The 24,178-nt window shown below is 42.0% G+C and overlaps 1 protein-coding gene across 3 annotated transcripts in view; it reads left to right on the top strand.

The window, feature by feature from the left end:
* Positions 1–24,178, top strand: part of KCNQ5 (potassium voltage-gated channel subfamily Q member 5) — a 451,726-nt gene that overhangs the window by 425,421 nt on the left and 2,127 nt on the right. For all 3 annotated transcript variants that reach the window (XM_074368770.1, XM_074368771.1, XM_074368772.1), the window contains 3 exons: positions 6,021–6,129; positions 20,897–21,028; positions 23,355–23,481. In XM_074368770.1, coding sequence (XP_074224871.1) covers positions 6,021–6,129; positions 20,897–21,028; positions 23,355–23,481 — 368 coding nt within the window. The remainder of the gene's footprint in view (positions 1–6,020; positions 6,130–20,896; positions 21,029–23,354; positions 23,482–24,178) is intronic.

Below are 24,178 nucleotides of genomic sequence, written 5' to 3' on the forward strand. Positions count from 1 at the left end.
TCAGATTTGTGAACTGCCTCACATACAAGGACTGAATGAATGATAGCTTGTATTAATAAAATAAAGAATCCACACCTCCATGCCACCAAGTGCCCAAGGAGTTCTTCAGCCACCTCTGAACAGAGTTGAGAAACAGGGACCATCGTGACCTCTGGGATGACAACATCTTCCGTGAGGACACTGGTCCCTCAACCTCCAAGAGATGATTCACCAAGTGAACAAGAACACAGTTCAGGGCCAGCCACCAACCACAGAGTTCATGTACTTTTAAAATCCTAAATCCAGGGGGAGGATATAGCTCAGTGGTAGAGCACATGCTTAGCATGTATGAGGTCCTGGGTTCAAACCCCAGTGCCTCCATTAAAAATAAATGAATAAACAAACATACCTAAATACCTCTCCTTCCCCACAAAAAAACATACAAACAAAAATCCTAAATCCAGACTTCACTGAAGTCAGGAGGAAGCCCTGCATGATGAAACAGAAGTCTTCGGGGGCGGTCTTTGCACCCTCAGTGTTCCAGGAACAAAAGGTCCCTGGAGGAGAAGATACATGGTAGATGGATAAATGGACAGAAAGACATGGTCCCTGCTCTCACAGAGATCACTGTCTAGCAAGGGAAGAGCTTGGAAACAACTATCTAGCAAGGAAAGAGCTTGGAAACAATCAGATCTAATACTCTGTAGCAATAGCCATAAGACATGAGGGCAAGGCTGAGTCAGTCTTGGGAGCAGGTGCATTTCATGGAAGTAGTTGATTCTTAAAGGGCTTGTCCTTGCAAGGCTGGATCTGAGGCTCGAAACTCTTGTCATGCTGCCCTGCACACCTCACCCTCTCTGCTTTGAGTAACTCAACAGTCATTGCTAAACTGCAAAATGAAATTCTAGTTTTCAAGATGGCTCAGGAAGTATATGCATGCTGAAATGTAAATGGTTTGTTCTAAATATTCTGATGTTCTTCCCATTTTTTGGTACTCCTTGCTTTTGTGGTGCTCTATGCATATGACAATCTGCCCACTGCAGATTTAGCACCCACAGATTGCCAGCCAAAAAAAAACCCGAAGAGAGTGGATGAGGGTGGATAGAGAGTAGCCCTTGGGAGAGTGTCCAAAGGTAATAATGCTTAAACAGCACCTTGAGAAACTGTTCAAGGTCCAGTGTAGCTGGAGCTTGAGATGAAAAAGCTGTATAATAAGATGAGGCTGAATAAGGACTTTTGAGCTCTCAGAATAAAGTTCCCTCACCTGGCAACCAGAGATGTTCACCTTTCAGTCTGTGTTGAGAAATTGACTTTGACATTAAGTATCATTTGATGCAGAGGAAAAGATACTGGGAGGGAAGAGGCCAAAATTGAACAGGATTTGCCAGTGTTCAAACTATAAACAGATTTTTCTCATTCTTTATGATTTAATTTAAAATTCAAATTTCACAGTTTCTAGAGTGAGCATGTATTACTGTCATAGAGAGAAAAAAACAAAGTTAAAGTAAAAATTCTTTGAAAAGGAAAAAGTTGAGAACAAAAAATAGATTTTCTGCAGAGAGTGGGTATAGCTTAGTGGTAGAGCATGTACTTAACACGCACCAGGTCCCAGTTTCAACCCCCAGTATCTCCATTTTTTAAATTAATGAACTAACCTAACTACTTCCCCCCAAGAAAACAAAAACATAAATAAACAAAAACATTAAGTAAGTAAGTAAAATATATTGTCTGGAGTATTTTTCTGGGGTGCTTATTAGTGTCCTGAGGACCCAGTGTGTCTTGGTGACTTAGCAGCACCTGGCATGGAAGAGAAAAAAGTCCCCAGCCAAGCACATAGTGAAGTAAAATTGTGCTGCTGCATCAGAGCCCAAGCAGTTACTCTGAACTCTCGCTGGATTAAAGGGGCTGCCTTTGAGCTAGCACGTGGCTCAAGTGTATACTCTAAATTTAGGGTGATATTTAAGATGTCGGGAAATGATAGTGAGGGAAGGTAATTGAAAGACAAATAGCCCAGGAGGAAGGAACCCTGGGAAAATAAATTATAATTCATAGCAGGACGTCATAAATTAGTAACCACCGTCCTTAATCGTGGCCAGTTTTAAATGTGTTCCTCATAGCACAGTGGGATAGAATCATTGCATATGTCTTTTAAATTTCCAAAATAAAAATGCATTGCAAACTTGTAGCCCTCATGCTTTTACCATAAGAAACATATTAAAATAGTGATCTTCCTTTAACTTCTGGGACTTGGGAACATTTTTCTTTCTTCATTCTAATTGTTTTTCTCTTTTTCAAATAATCTATTTCAAAAAGCATGTATTATTTTTGTGACGGAAAAAAATCTTTAAATTCCTTAAGGAATTTGTAAAGCAGTATACATCCCTGTAATCTCATGCCCTAATACAGCTATTTTCATTACATGCTCTCCTAGCTGGTTTTTTTTTTTTTAATGTATCTTTATTGAAGTCTAGTCAGTTTACAATATTGTGCCAATTTCTGGTGTGCAGCACAGTGCTTCAGTCATACAGGAACATACATATATTCCTTTCATGTTCTTTTTCACCATAAATTACTACAAGATACTGAAGCTAGTCCCCCGTGCTACACAGTATAAACTTTTTGCTTATCTATTTTATATATAGTAGTTAGTATCTGCAAATCTTTAACTCCTAATGTATCCCTTCCCACCTGTTTCCCCTGCCCTGATAACAATGTTTTGGGTAGAAGGGTATATAGCTCAAGTGGTAGAGCGCATGCTTAGCTCCCAAGAGGTCCCGGTTCAATCCCCAGTACCTCCTCCATGTGGAAATCAGTGAAGAAACCTAACCACCTCCCCCTCAGAAAAACAAACAAAACGAGCATATGTTTGTTTTCTATGTCTGTGTGTTTGTTTCTGTTTTGTAAATAAGCTTGTCTTTTTTTTTTTTTTTTAGATTCCACATATAAGTGATCTCATGTGGTATTTTTCTTTCTCTTTCTGCCTTACTTCACTCAGAATGATGATCTCCAGGTCCATCCATGTTGCTGCAAATGGCATTATTTAATTCTTTTTTATGGCTGAATAGTATTCCATTGTATAACTATACCACATCTTCTTTATCCAATCATCTATTGATGGACATTTAGGTTGTTTCCATGTCTTGGCTATTGTCAATAGTGTTGCTATGAACACTGGGGTGCATGTATCTTTTCAAATTAGAGTCCCCTCCAGGTATATGCCCAAGGGTGGGATTGCTAGATCATATGGTAAACCTATTTCTATTTTTTTGAGGAATCTCCATACTGGCTGCACCAAACTCTTTCTGTTTTCTGATGATGTGATTATCTCCTGTTGTCTTGGGAAGCACCTATAGTCTCTCAAGTTGTGTAAAATATACTAGTGGTGCCAGGGGAAATGTGGAGAACTTGTTTGAGTCCAATGGCAGGTCAGTCAGACACATTCCTCAGCTCTGGCTGGGAGAAACCAGGGGCGCCATGTTCCCCTGACAATCCATGGCCCTCCTTGGCTGCACATGGACTTCTCAGGGCAGCTTCTATAAAAGCTGTGAGGCCTGGATTGCAGCCCATCCTGGGTACTGAGATTTTTTTCAAATGCTCCCAGGGTGATTTAACCTTGCAGCCAAGGTTGAAAACGATTGTAATCATTTCATCAAGAAATGTAAAAAGAAGGGAGAGGGTATAGCTCAATGCTGGAGCACATGCTTAGCGTGCCCTAGGTCGTCCTGGGTTCAGTCCCCAGTACCTCCATTAAATAAAAAAATAAATAAACCTAATAGCCTCCCCCCAAAATAAAGGCATAGTTGTATAAATTTCACAACACTGTAAACTGACTATACTTCAATTAAAAAAAAGAAAAAAGAGAAAAGCAATATAACTTTTAAAAAATTGTTAAAAGAAATCTCATCTGTGAGAGAAGATGACAAGAGAAAGAACTGGAAACTCCCTGTCCTTCATTCATAAACAGCTGCATCTCGATGCAGAATTTACAGTGGGAACAGTCTTTGGACATGGCAGAAGCTTCCAGAGCTTTCTGTGTACCCCCCCTTCTTTGCCATGTATGGTCTAAGTGGTTCTTGCCAAAAGCTATGGAATGAATCGTCCAGAATGTAGGGAAACCAAGTATTTGAAAGCAGATCTTGAACACTGCTAATTCACAGGAGACAGAGCAGGTTGTAATTTACTTTTGGGGGGGGATAATTAGTTTTTTTCATTTATTTTTAACGGTGGCACTGGGGATTGAACCCAGACCCTCATGCATGCTAAGCACACACTGTACCACTGAGCAATATCCTCCCCTCAGTGGGCTGCATTTTAAACTTCTTTTCCTGAAAGCACAGACCATGCGTGCACTGGGGCGGCCTGCAACAGGCCCACCAGGTCTGGGAGGACTGCCCACAGGGGTGTCAGTACTTTGGGGAGCATCTCACCCCGTCCACACGCTGCCCGTCAAGGCCCGGTTTTGTGCAGAGCGAGGATCACATGGCCACATTTCCCAAAACACCTAGGTGGAGAGCCAGGAGTGTGGTTGAAGAGCACGGAGCCAGCCTTGGCTGAAAATTTCGCCCCATCCAGGTGCGTCAGAGTTCACAGAGGGTTTTGAGCCTCTAGGAATCAGGAGAAAGATATTTAACGTGGTCTTAACCTCATTGAAAAGAATATTGACATCTCAAGATACTTATAAAAGAGAAAGATGGCATTGTCCCCATCTTTGTGGCTTTCAAATAAGGAGAAAAATTCTCTAACTCAGCCCTGGCATCAGCAGACAGGCTGGCCAAGATATAGTTCCTATTAGTTTGCTCTGACCAGACTTGCCAAAAAAAAAAAAGAAACTTTTTCAAAGACAGAGAGCTCAATGTATGTCTTGAATAATCAAGTGATAAGTGGCATGGTAAGATTCTGTAATAAGATGCATTTGGATATAAGGACTCCCACCCTCTGGCCAGCCCTGTCCCTGAACAAGGTGGAGAGACTGAGGGTCTCACTGGGGTGCAGGTCAGAGCTGAGGGGTGCAGCACTGGGCTGGGAGAAAACTGTCTCGGCATCATTTGGAGCGTTCCCACTTTAACTTACAGTCCGTGCCAACATCAGTTTCACTATCTTTACTTCTGTGTTTATTGTGAGTGTACCATGTACCTAATGAAAAAGTTTTCCATTAACCCCCTAATAATAAAAGGACCCTGTATGTTACTCTGTTTAATTATCTGGGCTTGCATTATCATGTGTTGGTTGGTTACACTGTATTTTCAAGTAGGTAAGTCACTGATTCAGGCATTGCCTTCCTGAAACCTCTCCAGTGTCCCCAGGTTTCCGAGGTATAAGATGGGACCTTGTTGGAAGAGCTTCTCACTAGAGTTCAGACTGCAGAGCAGTCTGAAAACAATCGCATCCCCCTCTATTTTGAAATGCAGCTCACAACCTCCTGTGACTTCTGCACTGGGAATCCAATGAAGTACATTGCTTGGTCTTTCCTCTTTCTGGACCACTCATGTGGCGCCTGGCGGCCTCAGTGCTGCCAGCCTCCCAACCTCTATGTGAGCCCCCTCCCCTGCCTCCCCCCCAGGGGAGGGTGTGTCTCCAGGTCTCCTGGGAGGGTCTGGCTTGTTCAGCCCAGGGCCATGGGGACCACACTGCTCTAAGTCTGAGTCTCTCCCCATGCTGGTGGTCACGTCACTTGAGGCCACCATGGCCAGGCACTCATCCACAGTGAGGAAAATGCAACTCAGGAGAGAGAACCCAGGTGTCAACAAGACAACCGAGGAAGACAAATCTGGCAGGAGTCAGAAGTGAGACTCGGGGTTTAATAGTGCAGCTCCCGGTGGAAAACAGCTCTGGGCAGTGGTCATGTCAAATCACGTAAAACCGGTGAGGCTGTAGGAAACAGAGAAAGAATAATCCTGGGGAAAACAATTGGCTGACTTTCTATATATTGATTTATAAGCAGAGTCTCTTGAGTTCCCCCCAACTCCTGTGTGAGACCAGTTCAGCAATGGGTTTTAAGTTGCTGCTGGATCTCTTATTTAAGTGGCTGTTTCCTCCTGCAGCTGACACAGCGCTGGGCACTGAAGATGCATATGATGAGAAAGGATGCCAGTGTGACGTCTCTGTGGAGGACCTCACCCCACCACTCAAAACTGTCATTCGAGCAATCAGGTTAGTGAGAACCTTTGCTGAAATGATTCTGAGACCTTCCTCTGATTATTTGAACTACTCCGTTGCTAAATTCTCTTTCCTGCAGGTAAATCTCCTGGAATAATGACTTTCTCTCTTCTTAGTCATCCACATGCCTATTACATTTTGAAATATTGTTTTCTTAATATAAAACTTTACTGTGTTCAACACAAAACGTGTTCTAGAAGGTGGGTGGGGTTTGGCAAGCCAGGCCATGCCAGACGGGTTACATGAGAACTGCCTCGTCATGTGAGTTTGTTGCTTTAAGGACGTCCAGGGTATAGATACAAATGGCTTTTTAATATTATTTTTCTGACTTGATGTTTCAATTCGTGTTCTGTATTTTGGGTCAAAGAAAAATCCCCCTGTGTTACTTCGGGACAGGTTGAGTTCTGATCACAGGGAGCTACTCTGCAGTGCGTTGCTCCTAGGCTGCTAAGGCTGATCTTAATCTGTGTCCTCTACAAAGGCAGAAAACTCAGAGAGTGTCCAAAGCAACTTATATTTGTATTTCCAGGCTCCAGCCCCTCAAACAATCCAGGATCTGGACTAAATGAGCTGCTCCAGTCTCAGGCTGCCCAGTTTAATCCCCTCGGGAGAATGTGCACCTGTCAGGGAAATGCTGAGTGATTGTACTGCAAAGGGATACCTCCGATCTTTTTGGCTCTTTCCACCTCTTACCAAAAGCCCTGAGGAAAACTTAAAGTATCCGGCCCAGTTTAGCTCTTCAGATACTTGGTCCAAGCTCCAATATCAGTATGACTGATTATTTATTTCTGTTTGTAGTTGGTCATTTAGCATCACGTTAGACGTTGCTCTACTTTGTGTTTGGGAGTCACTGGAAAAGCAGAAATGGGTTATAAATGTTTGGGTAAGTGTTTTTAGGAGCAAAAAAAAATCATGTTATGATGAAAATGGACCCCAGAAGATGCTCACACATTATCTGTAACAGCAACCCAAAAAGAAGCAAAGCAAAGCCTGTTAATTCCCAGTAGGACCTACAAGCAGCTGTCCCTATGGATGGGCATCCGTGCCTTCCTATCTGTCCTGGACCGTCCCTGATTTTGTCTCTTGTCTCATCAGGGGTGTTACAAACACTCCTTGTCATTTTCAAAGTATCCCAGTTTGGAAAACAGTATGCTCGCCCTATCCATGGGGATCCTAGAAGCCTTGGGTAATATTTAAACCCAGAAAACCCAAGGATATGTAGTAAAATGATACCTGAAGCCTTCAGTTAAAGGGACAGAAAGGCTCTGTACTGCACTGCCCAATACCATAGCCATTTAGGTTTGAATTAGTTAAAATCGAACAAAATTTAAAATTCAGTTCATCTGCAGCACTACCGACAGTTAAAGTGCTCAACAGCCACCTGTAGCTGGTGGCGTGTGTGTTGGGCAGAGAAGATGCTGCATGTTTCCATCATTGCAGAAAGTCCTATGGGACATTGCTGGTCTAGAAGTCACCTTGAAATTAATTACTTTCATTCATTCATCCATCCAAGACCCTAATGTGGGGCAATTCACCCCCAGATTAGTCCGGCTTACAGCAAGTACAGTAAAATCTTATCTAGGGGAGCAGGTTAAGTTTCCTGAAAGCCATACTCACCCCGGCTTGTGTCATTTCCCCAGACCTTCGGAAGCTTTCTGCTTGTGCCTCACAGCCTCTAAAAAGATTTGTGAGCTGCAGGAAAGAAAACGAAATGGGTTTATTCTGCTGGCTAAGCACTTCAGCCGCGACTTAAGATTTACTCTGCAGTACCTTCCTCTTGAAACATGACTGATTGTTGTACAGTCCTTTGCAGAATTCCCTTGCTTTTCAGAATTCTTTTCTGGCTCCTTATTTTTAACAGAACTTTGTTATTTACATGCTTTTCCTTTTTGTGGGTTTTGGAAGCTTTCTGCTTGCTACACATGACTCTTGATGGGATGTTTTTCTCCCCCATATCCTGGTTCTGCTTAGTGGGGTTTTTTTTTTTAATCACTTCTAAGTTCCATTTAAAATCATTGGAGTCTATAAAAACATAGTAACTACACTCAGTGATTAATAATTGGTAATCGTTGACTCATGATAGCACTTAATTTCTAAAAATCAAAAGACCAACCAATATAATTAGCAGTTCTGAAAAGGAGTTTGCAGGTATAAGTCTGTAAGTCACATGCAAAGATGCCCTTTTTCTGAGTTAAATTACATAATAAATTGAACATCAATTGACTAGAAGAATGTTTTTGCGTGAACCTGCCCACCTCTGACAGCTCACCTAAAGTAGTATTTTGTATGTATATTGCTGATTACAAGTGTGAACCATCTCTTATTTATCTCTAAAACGGCAACTTTGCTTTGGCATTTTCCTTGTTCTTTTTTGGTTATTTGATTACTTAATATGACTACTTTTTTTGTTTGTTTTGGGGGAAGTAACTAGGTTTGTTTATTAATCTATTTTTCTAATGGAGGCACTGGGGATTGAACCCAGGACCTCCTGCATGCTAAGCACGCGATCTACCACTGAGTTAGACCCTCCCCTACCCCGATATGACTACTGGAACATGTCTTTTGTCTTCCAGTAGCTCTTACAATAATTAAAGTTTTTCCTAAGGGATAAATTAAAATTAAAATGTGTAACAAAAAATATATACCGTACTGCAAGAATGACAGCATGGAAAATAATATGATTACATTCACAAAGAGTGAAGTCGGAAATCTTATTTTCACTTGTTAATATTTATTAAACATCTGACAGTTTCTAATCATTTTTGAGAGTAAAGATTCTCAGGCAATGAGATGATTAAGGCCACTCTCCGAACTCATCTGGATCCCACTGCCAGAATGCACTTTGAGACTTTTTTTTAACGAATGGCATCACTTTTCATCATAGTGAATAACAGCTATTCTTACACATTTCCAAAGTATGCTGTAAAAGACAGAAGAGTACTTAGTTTTATAGAGTTCCTCTATAAAGGATCATCACAGGTTATTTTCAAAATATTATTTAGTCTGAATGCACAAGTTGTTCAAAATTTGTTTTCAAACTCATCTGTGGAAGTGAAGCCTGCACTTGTTTTTAATAAAAGTTCTATATCTTGTTAATGATCTAATTCAGTGTTAAGTGTCCTGTCATCCACTCATAGAAATGAATTTCTAAATAGAAAGATGAAATTAGCAGGGAAGGAAACAGACTGACAAGCAAATTGATAAACTCTTGAACACTCTGCACACTCACTTCTCACTGTACAGTGGACCCTTGAACAGTGCAGGAGTTAGGGCTGCTGACCCCCTCACACAGTCAAAAATCTGTGTATAACTTAAGACTCCCCTAAAATTTAACTACCAATAGCCTACTGTTGACCAGAAGGCTTCCCAATAACATCAACAATCAATGAACACATACTTTGTATGTTATGTGTATTATATGCTGTATTCTTACAAAAAATTAAACTGAAGGAAAGAAAATGTTATTAAGAATATCATAAGAGGGGAAGCTTATGCTTCAGTGGTAGAATGCATGCTCAGCACCCAAGAGGTCAGGGGTTCAATCCCCGGTACCTCCTCCAAGTGGAAATCTATAAATAAACCTAATCACGTCTCCCTCATAAAAAAAGAAAAAAGAAAACAAAAGAATATCATAAGGAAAATACATTTACAATGTAGTACTATATTTACTGACACCATAAGTATGTTTATAAGATGACTCGTCTGTCAGTACCTACAACAATATTGCCTTATATGATACAAAACACTGTGTGTGGTGGGGGTATAGCTTGGTGGTAGAGCACATGCTTTGCATGCCTGAGGTCCTATGTTCAGTCCCTAGTACCTCCATCAAAAAAGAAAAGAAATGAATCAGAATTCTGCACAACCTATCTTCTTATGAAGACAACCACAGCAACTCAAACGGGACAACTGGTGATGTTGAAAAGAAGTGACCAAGAGCTGTAGAGGGTGCCACTTTCTTCTCCTGGTGGCTCCGTGCGAGTCACCATGTCTGTAGTTTCCTGTGTACGCTACCTCTTATATTGTCTTGCCTTCTAGAGAATCAAATGAATCAGTAAGGTCTGAGGTGAAAACACAAAGGATCTTGGGTTGCAGCTGCAGCCTGACTACCCAGGCACCTGCCCAGAGCAGCTCAGGAGAGGTAGTCCAAGAAACCTGATGGCCTCTGTGCAACCTCAAGTCACTCACCTTACCTCTCTGTGCCTGTTTCCTCTTTGATGATGGGTATTCCCACCCAGAGCTGGACGGGAAATGCTCTCCCCAAGCCAAGAGGCATTGCTCTGAGTAGACCTCTCCTCCGCATCCTCTGGGGGATTTGCTGCCCTCATGAGCCCCCTCCCAAGAAGAAAGAGGATGGTGGGAAGTAGAAGTTACTTTGTCTCTCTCTTCCAGTCACACAGCAGCCTGATGACAGGCTCTTTAAAGGTCCTGCCAGGGACCAGTTCATGCACTCAAAGGCACAGGGATGAAAATAACCAGAAAGACAGATCCCTGCTTGGAGTCCTGAGGGGCTACTCTGTGGGTTCCAGCCAGCTTAGCAAAAGTGTGTGTTTAGGAGCGGCAGCTGCAGTTACCAAAGATCAAAGGTGGAGGTGGCATTAGAAAGCACGAGTGTTGGTGGGGGACTGAGATGGGAGGAGGACAGGTCAGACTGGATCAGAGCAGGAACCATTCTGGCAAGCAGGAAGGCAAAGGGCTTTTAAGGACAGAAGTAAATCTATCAGGTTGGTGCTTCACTCCATCCCCTAAAAACATGCTTCTGACTGTGGGGTGAAGGACAGATCGGGAAGGGGGCACACCTGTTTGCACAGTCCCTGATCTGCTGGAGACCAGAGCCCAGCTGTCCTGGTAAAGAGTAACAGAGGATGGACAACAGGGCTCTGCAGACAGAAACAACAATGGGGTTTGGATATTTACCGGCTGGAGAGGATGAAGCGACAGAGCAGGAGGAAAATCAGAGAGGGGACAAACATCCGGATGCTCAGTCGGTGGCCAGCGTGGGGGGAGACGGTGCCTTGCTGTGAGTGTTGAGTTTGAGGGGCCTCAGTGGGGCCCTGTAGCCAGTGAACCCCAGGAGGGAAGTCTGAGATGAAGACAAACTTGGCTGTGGTCAGCACAGAATGGATGGTTTACAGAAATGTCACCAGGGAGAGTGCGGGAGTAAAGAGAGCAGGCAGTATGCATGGAATCTGAGGCTCACAGACTGTAAAGTGCTGCCTGTGGGAGGAGGAAGGCGCGGATGGATGCAGACCCAGCAGCCAGACAGACGGCCACCAGGGCAGTGGGATGCTGAGGAGCCAAGGAGAGCGCTCGGAACAAGAGGCAGGGTTGACAGTGTTATACACTGCAAAGAAGTCAAGAAGATAGAGTGAGAAGTTCCTTCGAAAGTGGCAGCAAGGTGGTCACAAGTAACTTCGGAGAAAAATCCAAGAGAGGAAAAAAGTTCAAAGCCAGATTGTCAACATAACAGTTTTTAAAATTATCTATTTGAATCTTACACTCTAAGAAATTCAAATCAAAACTGCAATGAGGTATCACCTCACACCAGTCAGGATGGCCATCATTCAAAAGTCCACAAACGATAAATGCTGGAGAAGGTGTGGAGAAAAGGGAACCCTCCTACACTGCTGGTGGGGATGTAGTTTTGTGCAGCCACTGTGAAAAACAGTATGGAGAGTCCTCAAAAGACTAAAAATAGACTTACCCTATGATCTAGCAATCCTACCCTTGGGTATATACCTGGAGGGAACTCTAATTTGAAAAGGTACATGCACCCCAATGTTCATAGCAGCACTGTTTACAATAGCCAAGACATGGACACAACCTAAATATCCATCAACAGATGAATGACTAAAGAAGCTATGGTATATTTATACATTAGAATGCTACTCAGCAAAAAAAATAAAATAATGCCATTTGCAGCAACATGGATGGACCTGGAGATTGTCATTCTAAGTGAAGTAAGCCAGAAAGAGAAAGAAAAATACTGTATGATATCACTTATATGTGAAATCTTAAAAAAAAAAAAAAAAGACAAATGAACTTATTTACAAGACAGAAACAGACTCAGACACAGAAAACAAACTTATGGTTACCGGGGGGGAAGGGATAAACGAGGAGTTCAAGATTTGCAGATACTGACTAATATATATAAAATAAACAAGTTTCTATTCTATAGCATAGGGAACTATATTCAATATCTTGTAGTAACTTATGAAAAAGAATATGAAAACGAACATATGTATGTTCATGTATGACTGAAGCATTATGCTGTACACCAGAAATTAACACAACATTGTAAACTGACCACACTTCAATTAAAAAATATATATACAGAATCTTACACTATCTTCCTATTAGCGAACATAGGTGAGGTGTCAAGAATTTCTTTATCACTGGCAAAGACTCATTAACTCTTCTGAAATTGCTCAGAACTGATCAGCCAGGAGGAGACCTGCCGATGACTCGTCAGTTTTGAGTGAGGCGCCAGCAATGCAGGTACCACCGCGCTGGAACCCCAGTCTGAGTGATGACAATTTCCAGTTCTCTTGCACTGTGTTCTTCCTACTCTACGATGCATGTTCAAGACCGTTTGCTCACCGTCCTCTAAGATGCATCCTCAACTCTGAATCCTCCTTAAATCTCACTTTCTACTTCGGACAAGAATACTCCAGAAATAGAGACGAAGAGGCACATGTCTGCCCTTGTGGGTTTTTGTTAAAAGTACAAGCTGTTTAACCACCACCAGTTCTTAATGTTGCTGATGACATCTCTGTTCTTTCAGCAGAGGTGATGAGTCTTTGTTTGTGAGTCACCATGAAGACACTCTTGATGGCCGAATATGACGTGTGATAGTAAAGGACGCTGTCAGAAGACCGTTTGATAGATCACTTAGCACATATTTTTAATCAGCTAAGATATTTCCTGGAATATTCTTTTTCTTTGTTTCCATTTTGAAGATAATTGCTTGTGACCACATTTTGCCAAGAGGCTGCACTCAACTGGTGTTTTCACTGGAAATGCATTGACTTTGCAGCATCTCATTTTTAACCTTTCATTTGGGTACAATTTCAACCGAATCTCCTACTCATTGCTGGGACCAAAAATATTCAAGAGCAATCAACACTTATGGGCAACTTGATTTATTTACTTATTTATTTCCCACTTTAAAGTTTATGCAGGATTTTATACTCTGAAGAAAATAAAACTCCCCAATTTAATTATGATATCAGTGCTCACAAAATCCTAGGAAGGAAAGTTACCCATCTGCAGACTCACTGGATCCAGAAGCTCTCGCTCGGGTTTTACTACTCCTACCTCTTTAGAAGAAAACCAAACAGTGTGTACAGAAGAGCCTATTAGATCCTGAATATAAAGCACAATAATATTAAGCATTAGAAGAATAACTCTACTCCCAGTGGCGGAAACAGTGTGCCCACAGATCCTTCCTGATCCCTAGGTCAGCCACGTGACATACCTGCTTGCTCCTTTAGTAAAGACTTCTGGTAGACTGTGTGCCAGTGTGGCTAATGGACATGCCTCTATCAAGAGTTGAAAGCCAGAAAATGAGACTGGCCAGTGGATTCAGGGGCTCCTGGGGCTACTTCGTCACCAGCTAGTAGCCCAGTCTGAGATGAAAGAATGGTGAAGTTGGGGGGCACAGCTCAGGGGTAGAGCACGTGCTTAGCATGCATGAGGTCATGGGTTCAATCCCCAGTACCTCCATTAAATAAATAAATAAACCTAATTACCCCCCTCAATTTTTTTAAAATAAATTTTTTTAAGGCAGGGAGGATATAGCTCAGTGGCAGAGTGCACACCTAGCAAGCATGAGGTCCTGGGTTCAGCCCCCAGTACCTCCACCAAAAAAGAAACCCAATTACCTCCCACCCACCCCCCGAAAAATAGTATACAGTATATACCAATTTTATCTCAGTAAAACTGGAAGGAAAAAAAGAATGATTTGAAAAAAAAATTGTTTAAAGAAGGGTAAAGGAGTCTTGAATATCTAATTTTCCAGCCAGTTTCAAACAGTTTCAAAGTCTAAACATTGCACACACAAATGCAAATCTGTATTATAGAATCATGACACGTATTAACAAGAAAATAGCATCAATGAATCATCCAGACAAGTGATACACATGCCCTCAGGTTCTGTAGTCCCAGTGATCTGCTGAGTGTGCTCCGTAATCAACTTCACCTCTTGGCCAATCTCTAATGAGCCAGAGAGCTGCCTTGGAGGGATTCAGTGATCAAAAGGCCCTGGGTCCCTTATGGAATGAGCCCTAGTACCTGTGCTTTTTTGGAGGGGAGAAGGGTAATTAGGTCTAGTTAGTTAGTTTAATGGAGGTACTGGGGATTGAACCTAGTTCCTTGTGCACGCTAAGCATGTGCTCTAACCACTGAGCTATACCCTCCCCCAAGGACCTGTGCTTTTAAGGCAGAGAGATGCTGTATTTCTCATGGGGAGTAAGAAATCAGGGGGTTGAATTTGCTGGATGGGGAAAGAGGTGGGTGTGGAATGCATGTTGGTAGAGTCAACTGACACACTTAGCCAACGTACAGCAAGGGGGAGGGACACAGCCACACCAAAATACTAAGATCTAGGAACATACAGGGGCCATTTCTGAGCCTTGAGAAATTTGACAATCTATCCACAGAGATGGGGTGCAGAGCACCGGGGTAAAGGCCTGGAATCGTTTCCTAACCCCCACCCCCCACCAGTCTGGGTTACACACTCCTGTCCTGCACACCCACACCCACCTGTGGCTGCCCATCTGTCTGCCCTGCTGGACGGGAAGTGCTCGAGCCACAAGGCTTCTCTCTTCACTTCTTTATCCCTGGCATCCAGCACTGAGCCTGGCATGTAGGAGGCACTCAACAAATGTTTGATGGGTGGGTGAAGGAATGAATGAATGAATGACTCAGTCCTGCTCACCAGGTAGGCCCTTGGCATCACTTAGGGAAGCAGGCACCCCGAGCTCACCTGGTGGGTGCCAGGCTCTGGGTAGATGAGGCTCTTGAATCCTCTCAGAGCTTCTGCTGCTGTGACCGTTGCCTGCCATCGGGGCTGCAGAGAGAAAGAGGCTGGGGACCATGGGATCCCTGGAGACCTCTTCAACTCTGTCAGCTCTCTTCCCACAGAGTTGGTGCTGCTCAGACCCGAGGACAGTGCCTTGCACACCGTAGTAGGAGCTCAATGAAGATTTACTGAAAGAATGAGTGGTACTTCCTTTCCCTTCCAGCAGAGTCCTTTGAGAAGTTAATGGAACTTCATAGCTGGCTCTTGCAGGGGACTTCAGGTCTTACTCAGAGGAGCAGAGTCTGGAAGCATTTGGGTTCTGATTGGAACCTGAGCCTAGGGCGTGCTGACCCTCTGCCTCATAGGTACGATGCGTGTGACTGGGAAGACGGATGCGAAACCCCGCACCACTTCTGTGCCCGGAGGCAGGAGGGTGGAGGCCGCCCCAGCACCACCACCCCAACCCCACCTCCACGTCAGCAGTTCTTAACCTGGGCTGCACCTTCAGGTCACCTGAGGAGGTTTATGAACTCTCTGGACCACACCCTGCAGCAATCAAAATGGGGTTTCCAGAGGTGAGACCCAGATATTGGCATTTGGGGGGCTTCCTGGCTGATTCTGATTAGCTGAGGAGCTGGGCGGGGGGTTCCTGCTGCCTTACAGACCCCTCTCAGGTCCACCATTAGCTGAGCCCTCAGCCCCACACGTGGTGTGGCTGCTGGCCCGGCCTGTCCATCTGTTTGGTGGTGGCGACAGTCAGTGCCTCGTCTGTTTGCTGATCATTCTTATCTCTGCATATTCATGTGCAGTGTTTTTACCCTGATTTAAAGGGCTGGAACAAGACTTCTGCAAGATTTTGTAACTCATGGCAGCACAACAAATGCACCTACATTTCCTTATAAGAGCACATGTGTTGTGTGTATATATAGATCTATTCCACCCCGAGTTTGATTTTGCTTTAGTTTTTGTTCGTGCTCAGAAATGTAGGAGCAGACTTCAGTTTCAAGAGCAGCTGCCAGTGTACATTTGCAGTGAATCTCTTCCCCCCTCTACTGGTCCTGCCCGGCACATCAGCTCTGCACAGAGCTTTCCTTCCAGACGCCTCACCTTAGTTACCAACAGCATCAGAGGAGGCTGGCTTTAGGGGTGCCTGCTCTTTGCGCTATCTTGTCTCCAGTGCTGCAGTTTAGCCTCGTGAAGAAAAGAAGACAATGGGAGTGTCACTTACTTCTCCTTTTTGTTGGCCCTGGAAGGACCTGCCAACACCACCAGTAAGAACAGGCCATTCACGAAGCAGAGTTTTAATGAGCAGCTACTGTGTGCCAGGCACGTGGGCGGCAGCGGGGAGTCATTTCATAGCAAAGTATCTCTTCCACTGTTGTCGTCTTGCAGTAAAATATTAAGATCTTGGGGGAAGGTATAGCTCAGCAGTAGTGCATGGCATGCACAGGGTCCTGGGGTCAGTCCCCAGTGCCTCCATTAACTAAATAAATAAACTCAATTACCTCCCTCTGAAAAAATAAAATAAAATGTTAAGATCTTGATATTAAGACAACAGTAGAACGTTATGATTACGAGCCCAGCACTGGAGGCGGACTGATTCAGATCCAGTCCTCAGTAGCTGTTTAACCTCAGGCACGTCACTTCACCACCCTGTTTCCTTACCTGCAAAATGAAGCCAATGACAGCACCCTTCTCACAGGGTTAGACCACCAAGGACTGCCTGCAAGTGTAGCATCTTAGTCACTAACTGCACTTTAGAGGTCCTAATTTTACTCTAGAATGATTTGCTCAAACACTCCTTTCTACCAGGCAATCCGTAGATCATATTAAACTTCTTTTATAAGCATAAAAGTCCATTAAAGTTTTCTGCTTCTTCCTTCCAGACCAGTTCACAGGCTACACACACACACACACACACACACACACACACCAGTTTGATTTGGTTTTAATTGAAGTATAGTCAGGTCACACTTTGTGTCAGTTTCTGGTGCACAGCATAAGGTTTCAGTCACACATATACATACATATATTAGGTTTCATATTCTTTTTCACAGGTTACTACAAGATATTGAGTATAGTTCCCTGTGCTATAGAATAGAAACTTGTTGTTTATCTATTTTATATATAGTAGTTATTATCTGCAAACCTTGAACTCCCGGTTTATCCTGTCCTATCCCCTTTCCCCCCTAGTAATCATAAGTCTGTTTTCTTTGTTGGGGGTGGGGTTGGTTGGTTTGTTTTTAATTGCTGGGCTCAAGGCATTTCCCCACTGATAGTCTTGTCTCGACCAGAGGTCAGCAAACTACAGGGTGGGGCCAGAAGCCAACCCAATGCTTGTGTTTGTAGGTAAAGTTTTATTGAAACAGACCTCCACTCATCTGTGTCTGTACCGTCTACAGTTGCTGTCATGCTACAATGCAGAGTAAAGTGGTGTCAACAGAGACCATATGACCCATAAAGCATAAAATATTTACTATCTGACCCTTTACAGAAAGAACTTTGCACCCCTTGTCTAGACTTTGAGTCGGTCTGGATTTATGTCCAGCTGTGTTTGGAGTCGGATATACAACACTCAGGGTGGCCTATGCGAGAATCAGGATGTGAAATTAGGGTCTCCTCTTCCTCCCAGGGCTTCCAACTGTCACTTCCAGCTCGGGGCTCCCCTAACCCCTAGCTCTTTTCCCCACACCTTGTGGTTTAAAGTCTTAGTATCTGAAATGGAATGATGTTGGAAAGAAAAAAATTGAATTAAACCACCTATCAAATTCATAGTCTAACAGCCACTTTGGACATTTTCCTCAATTTTCATCACCTTCATAGCCTTCCTGAAATCTAGAATTATTGAACTTTGGGCTTCATTTCTTCCTGCAAATAACCAGAAAATGGCCTACTCGCACCCCAGATCACAGAGACTAACTGCATGGTGGTGGAAAATATAAGGCAAAACTGATGCCCCCGCTGAGACCAACGTGCACATCCTACAAATGGGGTAAAGTAAGCCGAGGACCCCTAGAATTGATGCTGAAAGGGAAAACATTACAGTCCAAGGCCACGTCAGCCTTGGCCTGATTCCTGGAAGGGACTCTTTGAGAGAAGGATGGTAGTCAGTTTAAGGGTGGAGTGTGCTCTGAGCATCGCCCCTCTTTGGGAAGACAGATGGCTGTGAGCTGAGCAGATGAATGAGGCCTGGGATTCGCTTGTGAGGGTGCCAGAGAATGCACAGAGGAAGCAGGAGGAGGTCAGTGGACAGCCTGACATTCTCCTGAACCTTTACCGGTTTGCCTGCCTGTGACCTACCCTGTGATGCTGGCTTACTGGAGCAGTAAAAACATGGACTTTTTTATCAGCAAAAGCCTGCCTCTGGTGGGGAGGATATAGCTCAGTGGTAGAGTGCATGCCTAGCGTGCACAAGGTCCTCGTTCAATCCCCAATGCCTCCATTAAAAAAAAATGCCTCTTACCAGCAGGCATGACCTTGGACAGGTTACGCTACCTCCTGAGCCTGCACTTGACCCAAACAAACATCGTAGGTGGAAAAGTCTTAGAGTTTCAAGGGCTGAGTGCAATGCTGGCCATCCAGCAAGAGCACGGTGATGGGAGACCTGCTCCCTGTGTCCAGTAGATGGACACTGGGCACTCTGGTCAAGCTCACTGCACTGCAGGGGACAGAAGCCATTTTCAATGTACCAGGGAGACTAGATGGATCAGGGAGTTTGCATGAAGTTACTGACTGCCAGGCTCAGCTCAGTCTCCCAGGTTTTCCATTCTCCGCCTTCTTGTCTTTTTTTTTTCTTCCCTGGATATAAAATTCATTAATTTTGTTTAATTGAAGTATGGTCAGTTTGCAATGTTGCATTAGCTTCTGGTGTACAGCACAGTGATTCAGTTATATTCCTTTTCATTTTCTTTTCCATTATTAGGTTATTACAAGAAATTGAATATAGTTCCCTGTGCTCTACAGTAGGTCCTTGCTGTTTATTTTATATATAGTAGTGTGTGCTAGAACTGAGTCTTGAGGATATTTGCTGGACTTCAGGAAGAGACAATGGCGTATGCAAATAAACTTCAGTATGTAATTGATTGGATGGTGTTTTTCTGCAAGTGTCTTATTGTTGCTGGAACCTCAGGTTCCAAGGAAGAAGAGGATGAGGTGAGAGATGTAGACAGAAGCTGGTCCATAAGCAGCCTTAAAGGACATGCTAAGGAATTTGATGTTTACCTGATGAGACGTGAAAATGGATGTGGCAGAAAGAGAGAGTAAGTACATTATAGACAAATGATTCAGGAATAACCAGAATACAAGCAACTTGAAGTTAATAACATAATTACATGATAAAGTTTGGGACTTTATAAGCAATAAGACAATTTGGATTCCTTGCAATCAGTGATCACTTAGGTAATTTTCCATTTGAAGTCTACATTTGTTTTTTGTTTGTTTTGTTTTGTTTTAAATTTTAAAGGGACTGAGACAATCCCTTTATTTTGGGGGGACGTGGAGGAGGTAATTAGGCTTATTTATATTTATTATTTATTTTAATGATGGGGCTGGAGATTGAACCCAGGACCTCTTGCATGCTAAGCATGCACTCTATCACTGAACTATACCCTCCTCCCCTTACATTTGTTTCTAATCTTAGCACTTTCCACTAAGGAACAGTACATTTCAGTTCATGGAACCTAGTTGACTGATTCCCAGCCTGGGACCCATGAAAGTGATAATAGGAATCTAAAAACCATTTAATAATTGAATAAACACCAAGTTTATAGTTTACCTGCAGTAAGGCTGCACAAATGCATTAAAAAGCTATGCCTGTTTGCTTTCTCCAGGAATTGCATCAAATTGTTGCAGTAACTGGCTATCTTGGGCAGCCTAGTTATTTTCGGCAGCCTGGAATTCAGTGATGAAACATTGTTTTAAAACCTAGAGCCCATGCTGGGGGAAGCATTGTAATAAAAGAAATCTCTGGTTCTGAAAAGCTTAGCCATCCAAGTTTAGTTGCTGAGTGGGTTATATTTGAAACAAAAAGAACTTGGCTAGTTAATCAAGCAGTACTCTGCAGAAATAATTTATGAAACAGAATTTTCATAAATTTCTCTACAAATGTACACTTCACTAGAGAGAATAAGAGTTTTGCAGACACACCTGCATCTCAAGAATGCATATAGTTACATAAAAGGCCATTTTAACAGCTTTTTTTTCCCACTTTTTTTAAACTAAGAATTTCCATCACTCTTTTTTTTGGCTGGGGGGAGTCATTAAGCTTATTTATTTATTTATTTAAATGGAGGTACCGGAGATTAAACCCAGGACCCCATGCATGCTAAGCATGTGCTCTACCACTGAGCTCTACCCTCCCCCTCAGCTTCTATATTTTTTAAGGGATGCATTCTCTGGGTATTATATCTTGGACTTTTGGGGGATCCCATGGAACAGGTAAAACTGATTTTGAGTTTGATTTTAATTCAGGGTTTCAATGGACATTAAAAAAGTGCAGCATTTAATAATTAGTCTCCTTTTTAGAGTATTTTTCTTCCCTACTTTGATGTGCTTCACATGAGATATTTTTAAATTGTCCACTGTAATCTCAAGCTTTTCTGTTGCATTTCTATAGGAGCCTAAAATTATTTGATGTGTAACTTTTTTCACCCAGATTTTCTCATATTGACTAGGAAGATTTTTGAGTAACTTCTTTCAGTGCAGTTATGAAGATTAATATGTAATATGTTGTCCTTGTAGAATTATGAAATTTCATGTTGCAAAACGGAAGTTTAAGGAAACGTTACGTCCGTATGATGTAAAAGATGTCATTGAACAATATTCTGCTGGTCATCTGGACATGTTGTGTAGAATTAAAAGCCTACAAACACGGTAAGCAATGCAAACATTTGTTCTAAAGGAACAGACATAGACACTGTCTGGGAGAAATTGCTGTGTAGTGAACTCTTGAATTCCATATTTCTTTTTTTAAATTTTTTTCTCTTTCTTATATTTTATATTTTTTCTTTTTAAATTTTTTTCTGTTTTTTTCTTTGCTTTTTTTCATTTTTTCCTTTCTTTTCTGTTTTTATTTTTCACTTTGTTTCTTGTTGTTCTGGTTTTTTTTCCTTTTTTGTTTTTGTTTCTTCTTTTAAATTGAATTCCATATTTCTAATTCATTTTTAGTGACAACCTGACTTTGCTTTAACATAGTTTTAAGAGTGCAAATCAAGTCATTAAAAGCCTCTAACTATAGAGTGTCTCAGTGTCTCCAGCTATAAAAGCGGGGATGTTACTGAGGGCCTCGTGGGCCTGTCACGAGGACTGAATGCATTAACACACGTTAATTGTGTGCTCAGGAAATGTTCATGGTTGTTGCTAATGTCATTTGAGTGGTTGCTGCTGCTGCTGCTGTCATTTTCGCTTTTGCCTAAATCCTAAGCATCTTTCAGTACTAAGCTAATCTCTCTCCTTCATTAACTTTACCCGACTCTCCAGCCCATGAAACAGATCTTTCCCTTCTCTGATCCCCTCCAACATCTAGAGTCTATGCAGAGTGTAAAAGCGTTATGACCTTGGTATCTTGTACCAGAGAAGAGGCTGAGAAATGAGTGGCACAAATGACCAGCATTTGATTGAACAGTTTTGTTTCCATTTTTTTAATTGAAGTAGGATCATTTACAGTATTGTGCCAATTTCTGGTGCACAGTCACACATGTACATATATTCCTTTTCATGTTTTTTCATGATAAGTTAACTACAAGATACTGAATATAGTTCCCTGTGCTATACAGTAGAAACTTGTTGTTTATCTATTTTATGTATAGTAGTATCTACAAATCTCAAACTCCCAATTTATCCCTTCCCATCCCCTTTTCCCCCTGGTAACCAGAAGTTTGTTTCCTATGTCTGTGATTCTGTTTCTGCTTTGTGAATAAATTCATTTGTGTCTTTTTTTTAATTTAGATTCCACATATAAGTGATATCATATGGTATTTTTCTTTCTCTTTCTGACTTACTTCGCTTAGAATGACTATCTCCAGATCCATCCATTTTGCTGCAAGTGGCATTATTTTATTCTTTTTTTTATGGCTGAGTAGTATTCTAATGTATAAATATACCATAACGTCTTTATCCTGTCATCTGTTGATAGCCATTTAGTTTGTGTCCATGTCTTGGCTGTTGTAAATAGTGCTGCTGTGAACATTGATTGAACAGTTCTTAAAATACAAGGCCTGAGTCTTAAATATTTGTTTATAGGCCCACAGCACACAAAGCCCAGTGTGAGGCATATACTGGGCCCTCTTAAAACACTTGTTGATGAGTTATAGAAACTAGAATTTTTTCAGCCATCCGTTCATTTGTTCAGCAGGTACGTATTGAACCTGTAACATGTTCCAGGCACAGTAGACGTCCTGAGATGAACAAAGTCATGGCCACATCCTTGTAGAGCCTGCAGTTGAACAGATTAAATGTCATGGCAAAAGGCAGGCACTGCCTGTATTTCTAAGCAAACTAAACTGGAAAGTTGAGTCCATATTCCTTATAATTCAGTTCTAAGACACACACAAAAAACATAATTTCTATCTAGGTTGATTAAGTCTCCTTGGAAATTGTTTTAACTGAGCTATGGTCATGTTACAATCTCTGCCCAGGTGGCCAAGGTCTTCCAAGTCCTTTCATGGAACTATCTAGGGCTCTCGATGTTTTTATAAAGTTCAACCACAACAGTAATTGCAGAACTAACCTTGAGTTTCTTGCTTATGTGATATATATATATAGTCCAACTAGAATTCCCAAGACAGAGACTATAGCTTTGTTATCTGAACACTTCCCATTTACCAATGGATAATAAATGTTCATTGAATGATCTGTTCTATTCACATGAAATAATCATAATTATGATTTTGTCATATTTTAAGTGGTTGAATTCAGGGATACCTGGTCAGAGATGGAAACAGACAAACTGCTTGATAGTTTAGGACAGTTTTGCCTCTGGGAGATCAGCCATGAGTGATTTCATCACGGACTCGAATACTGAGAAAATGAACCTCATGTAATTTTCCTATTAAGGAAATAAGCATGTGAACCAGAAGTTCATTTTTATTTCCTCTTACGTAAATTAAAGATAGTCATTTTTTTCTTTTTAAAATGCTTCATTCTGGCCTAAGGCAAACTCCACCTTCCACACTCATAATCCGATCTCTTTCTCCCATAGTGTTGATCAGATTCTTGGAAAAGGGCAAATCACAGCAGATAAGAAGAGCAGAGAGAAAGTAACAGCAGAACACGAGACCACAGATGACCTCAGCATGCTCGGCCGGGTGGTCAAGGTTGAAAAACAGGTATGACTCAACTACACGGCTTAACATTTTGGCCAGAATTTTTTTCCCGGTTGATAATTATTTTTATAACTGATGTGTATCACTGTGTAAGTTTAAGGCACACATTATAACGTTTTGACCTACATATGTTGTGAAATGTTGGCCACAATAAAAGCTTATTGTTAGTTAGCATCCATTGTCTCATTTAGATAGAAGAAAAAGAAAATGGAAAAAAAGAATTATTTTCCTTGGGGTGAGAACTCTTAGGATCTATTCTCTTAACACCTTTCCTACACATCTTACTGCAGCGTTAACGGTAGTCATCGGGTCGGGCATCACCTCCCCAGGACTTACTTATCTTACAGCTGGAAGTTTGTACCTTTCGACCACTTCCTCCAGTCCTCCCTCCCCCACTCCCTGCCTCTGGCAACCACATATCTGATCTTTTTTCTATTTTTTCTTTTGTTTTTGTGTTTTGTTTTAGATTCCACACAAGTGAGATCATAAAGTATTTGTCTTTCTTTGTTGGACACTTTTTGGGTTTTTTTGTTTTTGTTTTAGATTCCATATAAGTGAGATCATAGAATATTTATCTTTCTTTTGTTTTTTAGCTTTTTGTTTTGGGTTTTGTTTGTTTGTTTGGGGGGGCTTTTGGGGGGAAGTGAGGTAATTTGATTGATTGATTGGTTGATTTTTAATAGAAGTACTGGGGATTGAA

Source organism: Camelus bactrianus, chromosome 8 (genome assembly GCF_048773025.1).
Source record: "Camelus bactrianus isolate YW-2024 breed Bactrian camel chromosome 8, ASM4877302v1, whole genome shotgun sequence".
NCBI classification, from domain to species: domain Eukaryota; kingdom Metazoa; phylum Chordata; class Mammalia; order Artiodactyla; family Camelidae; genus Camelus; species Camelus bactrianus.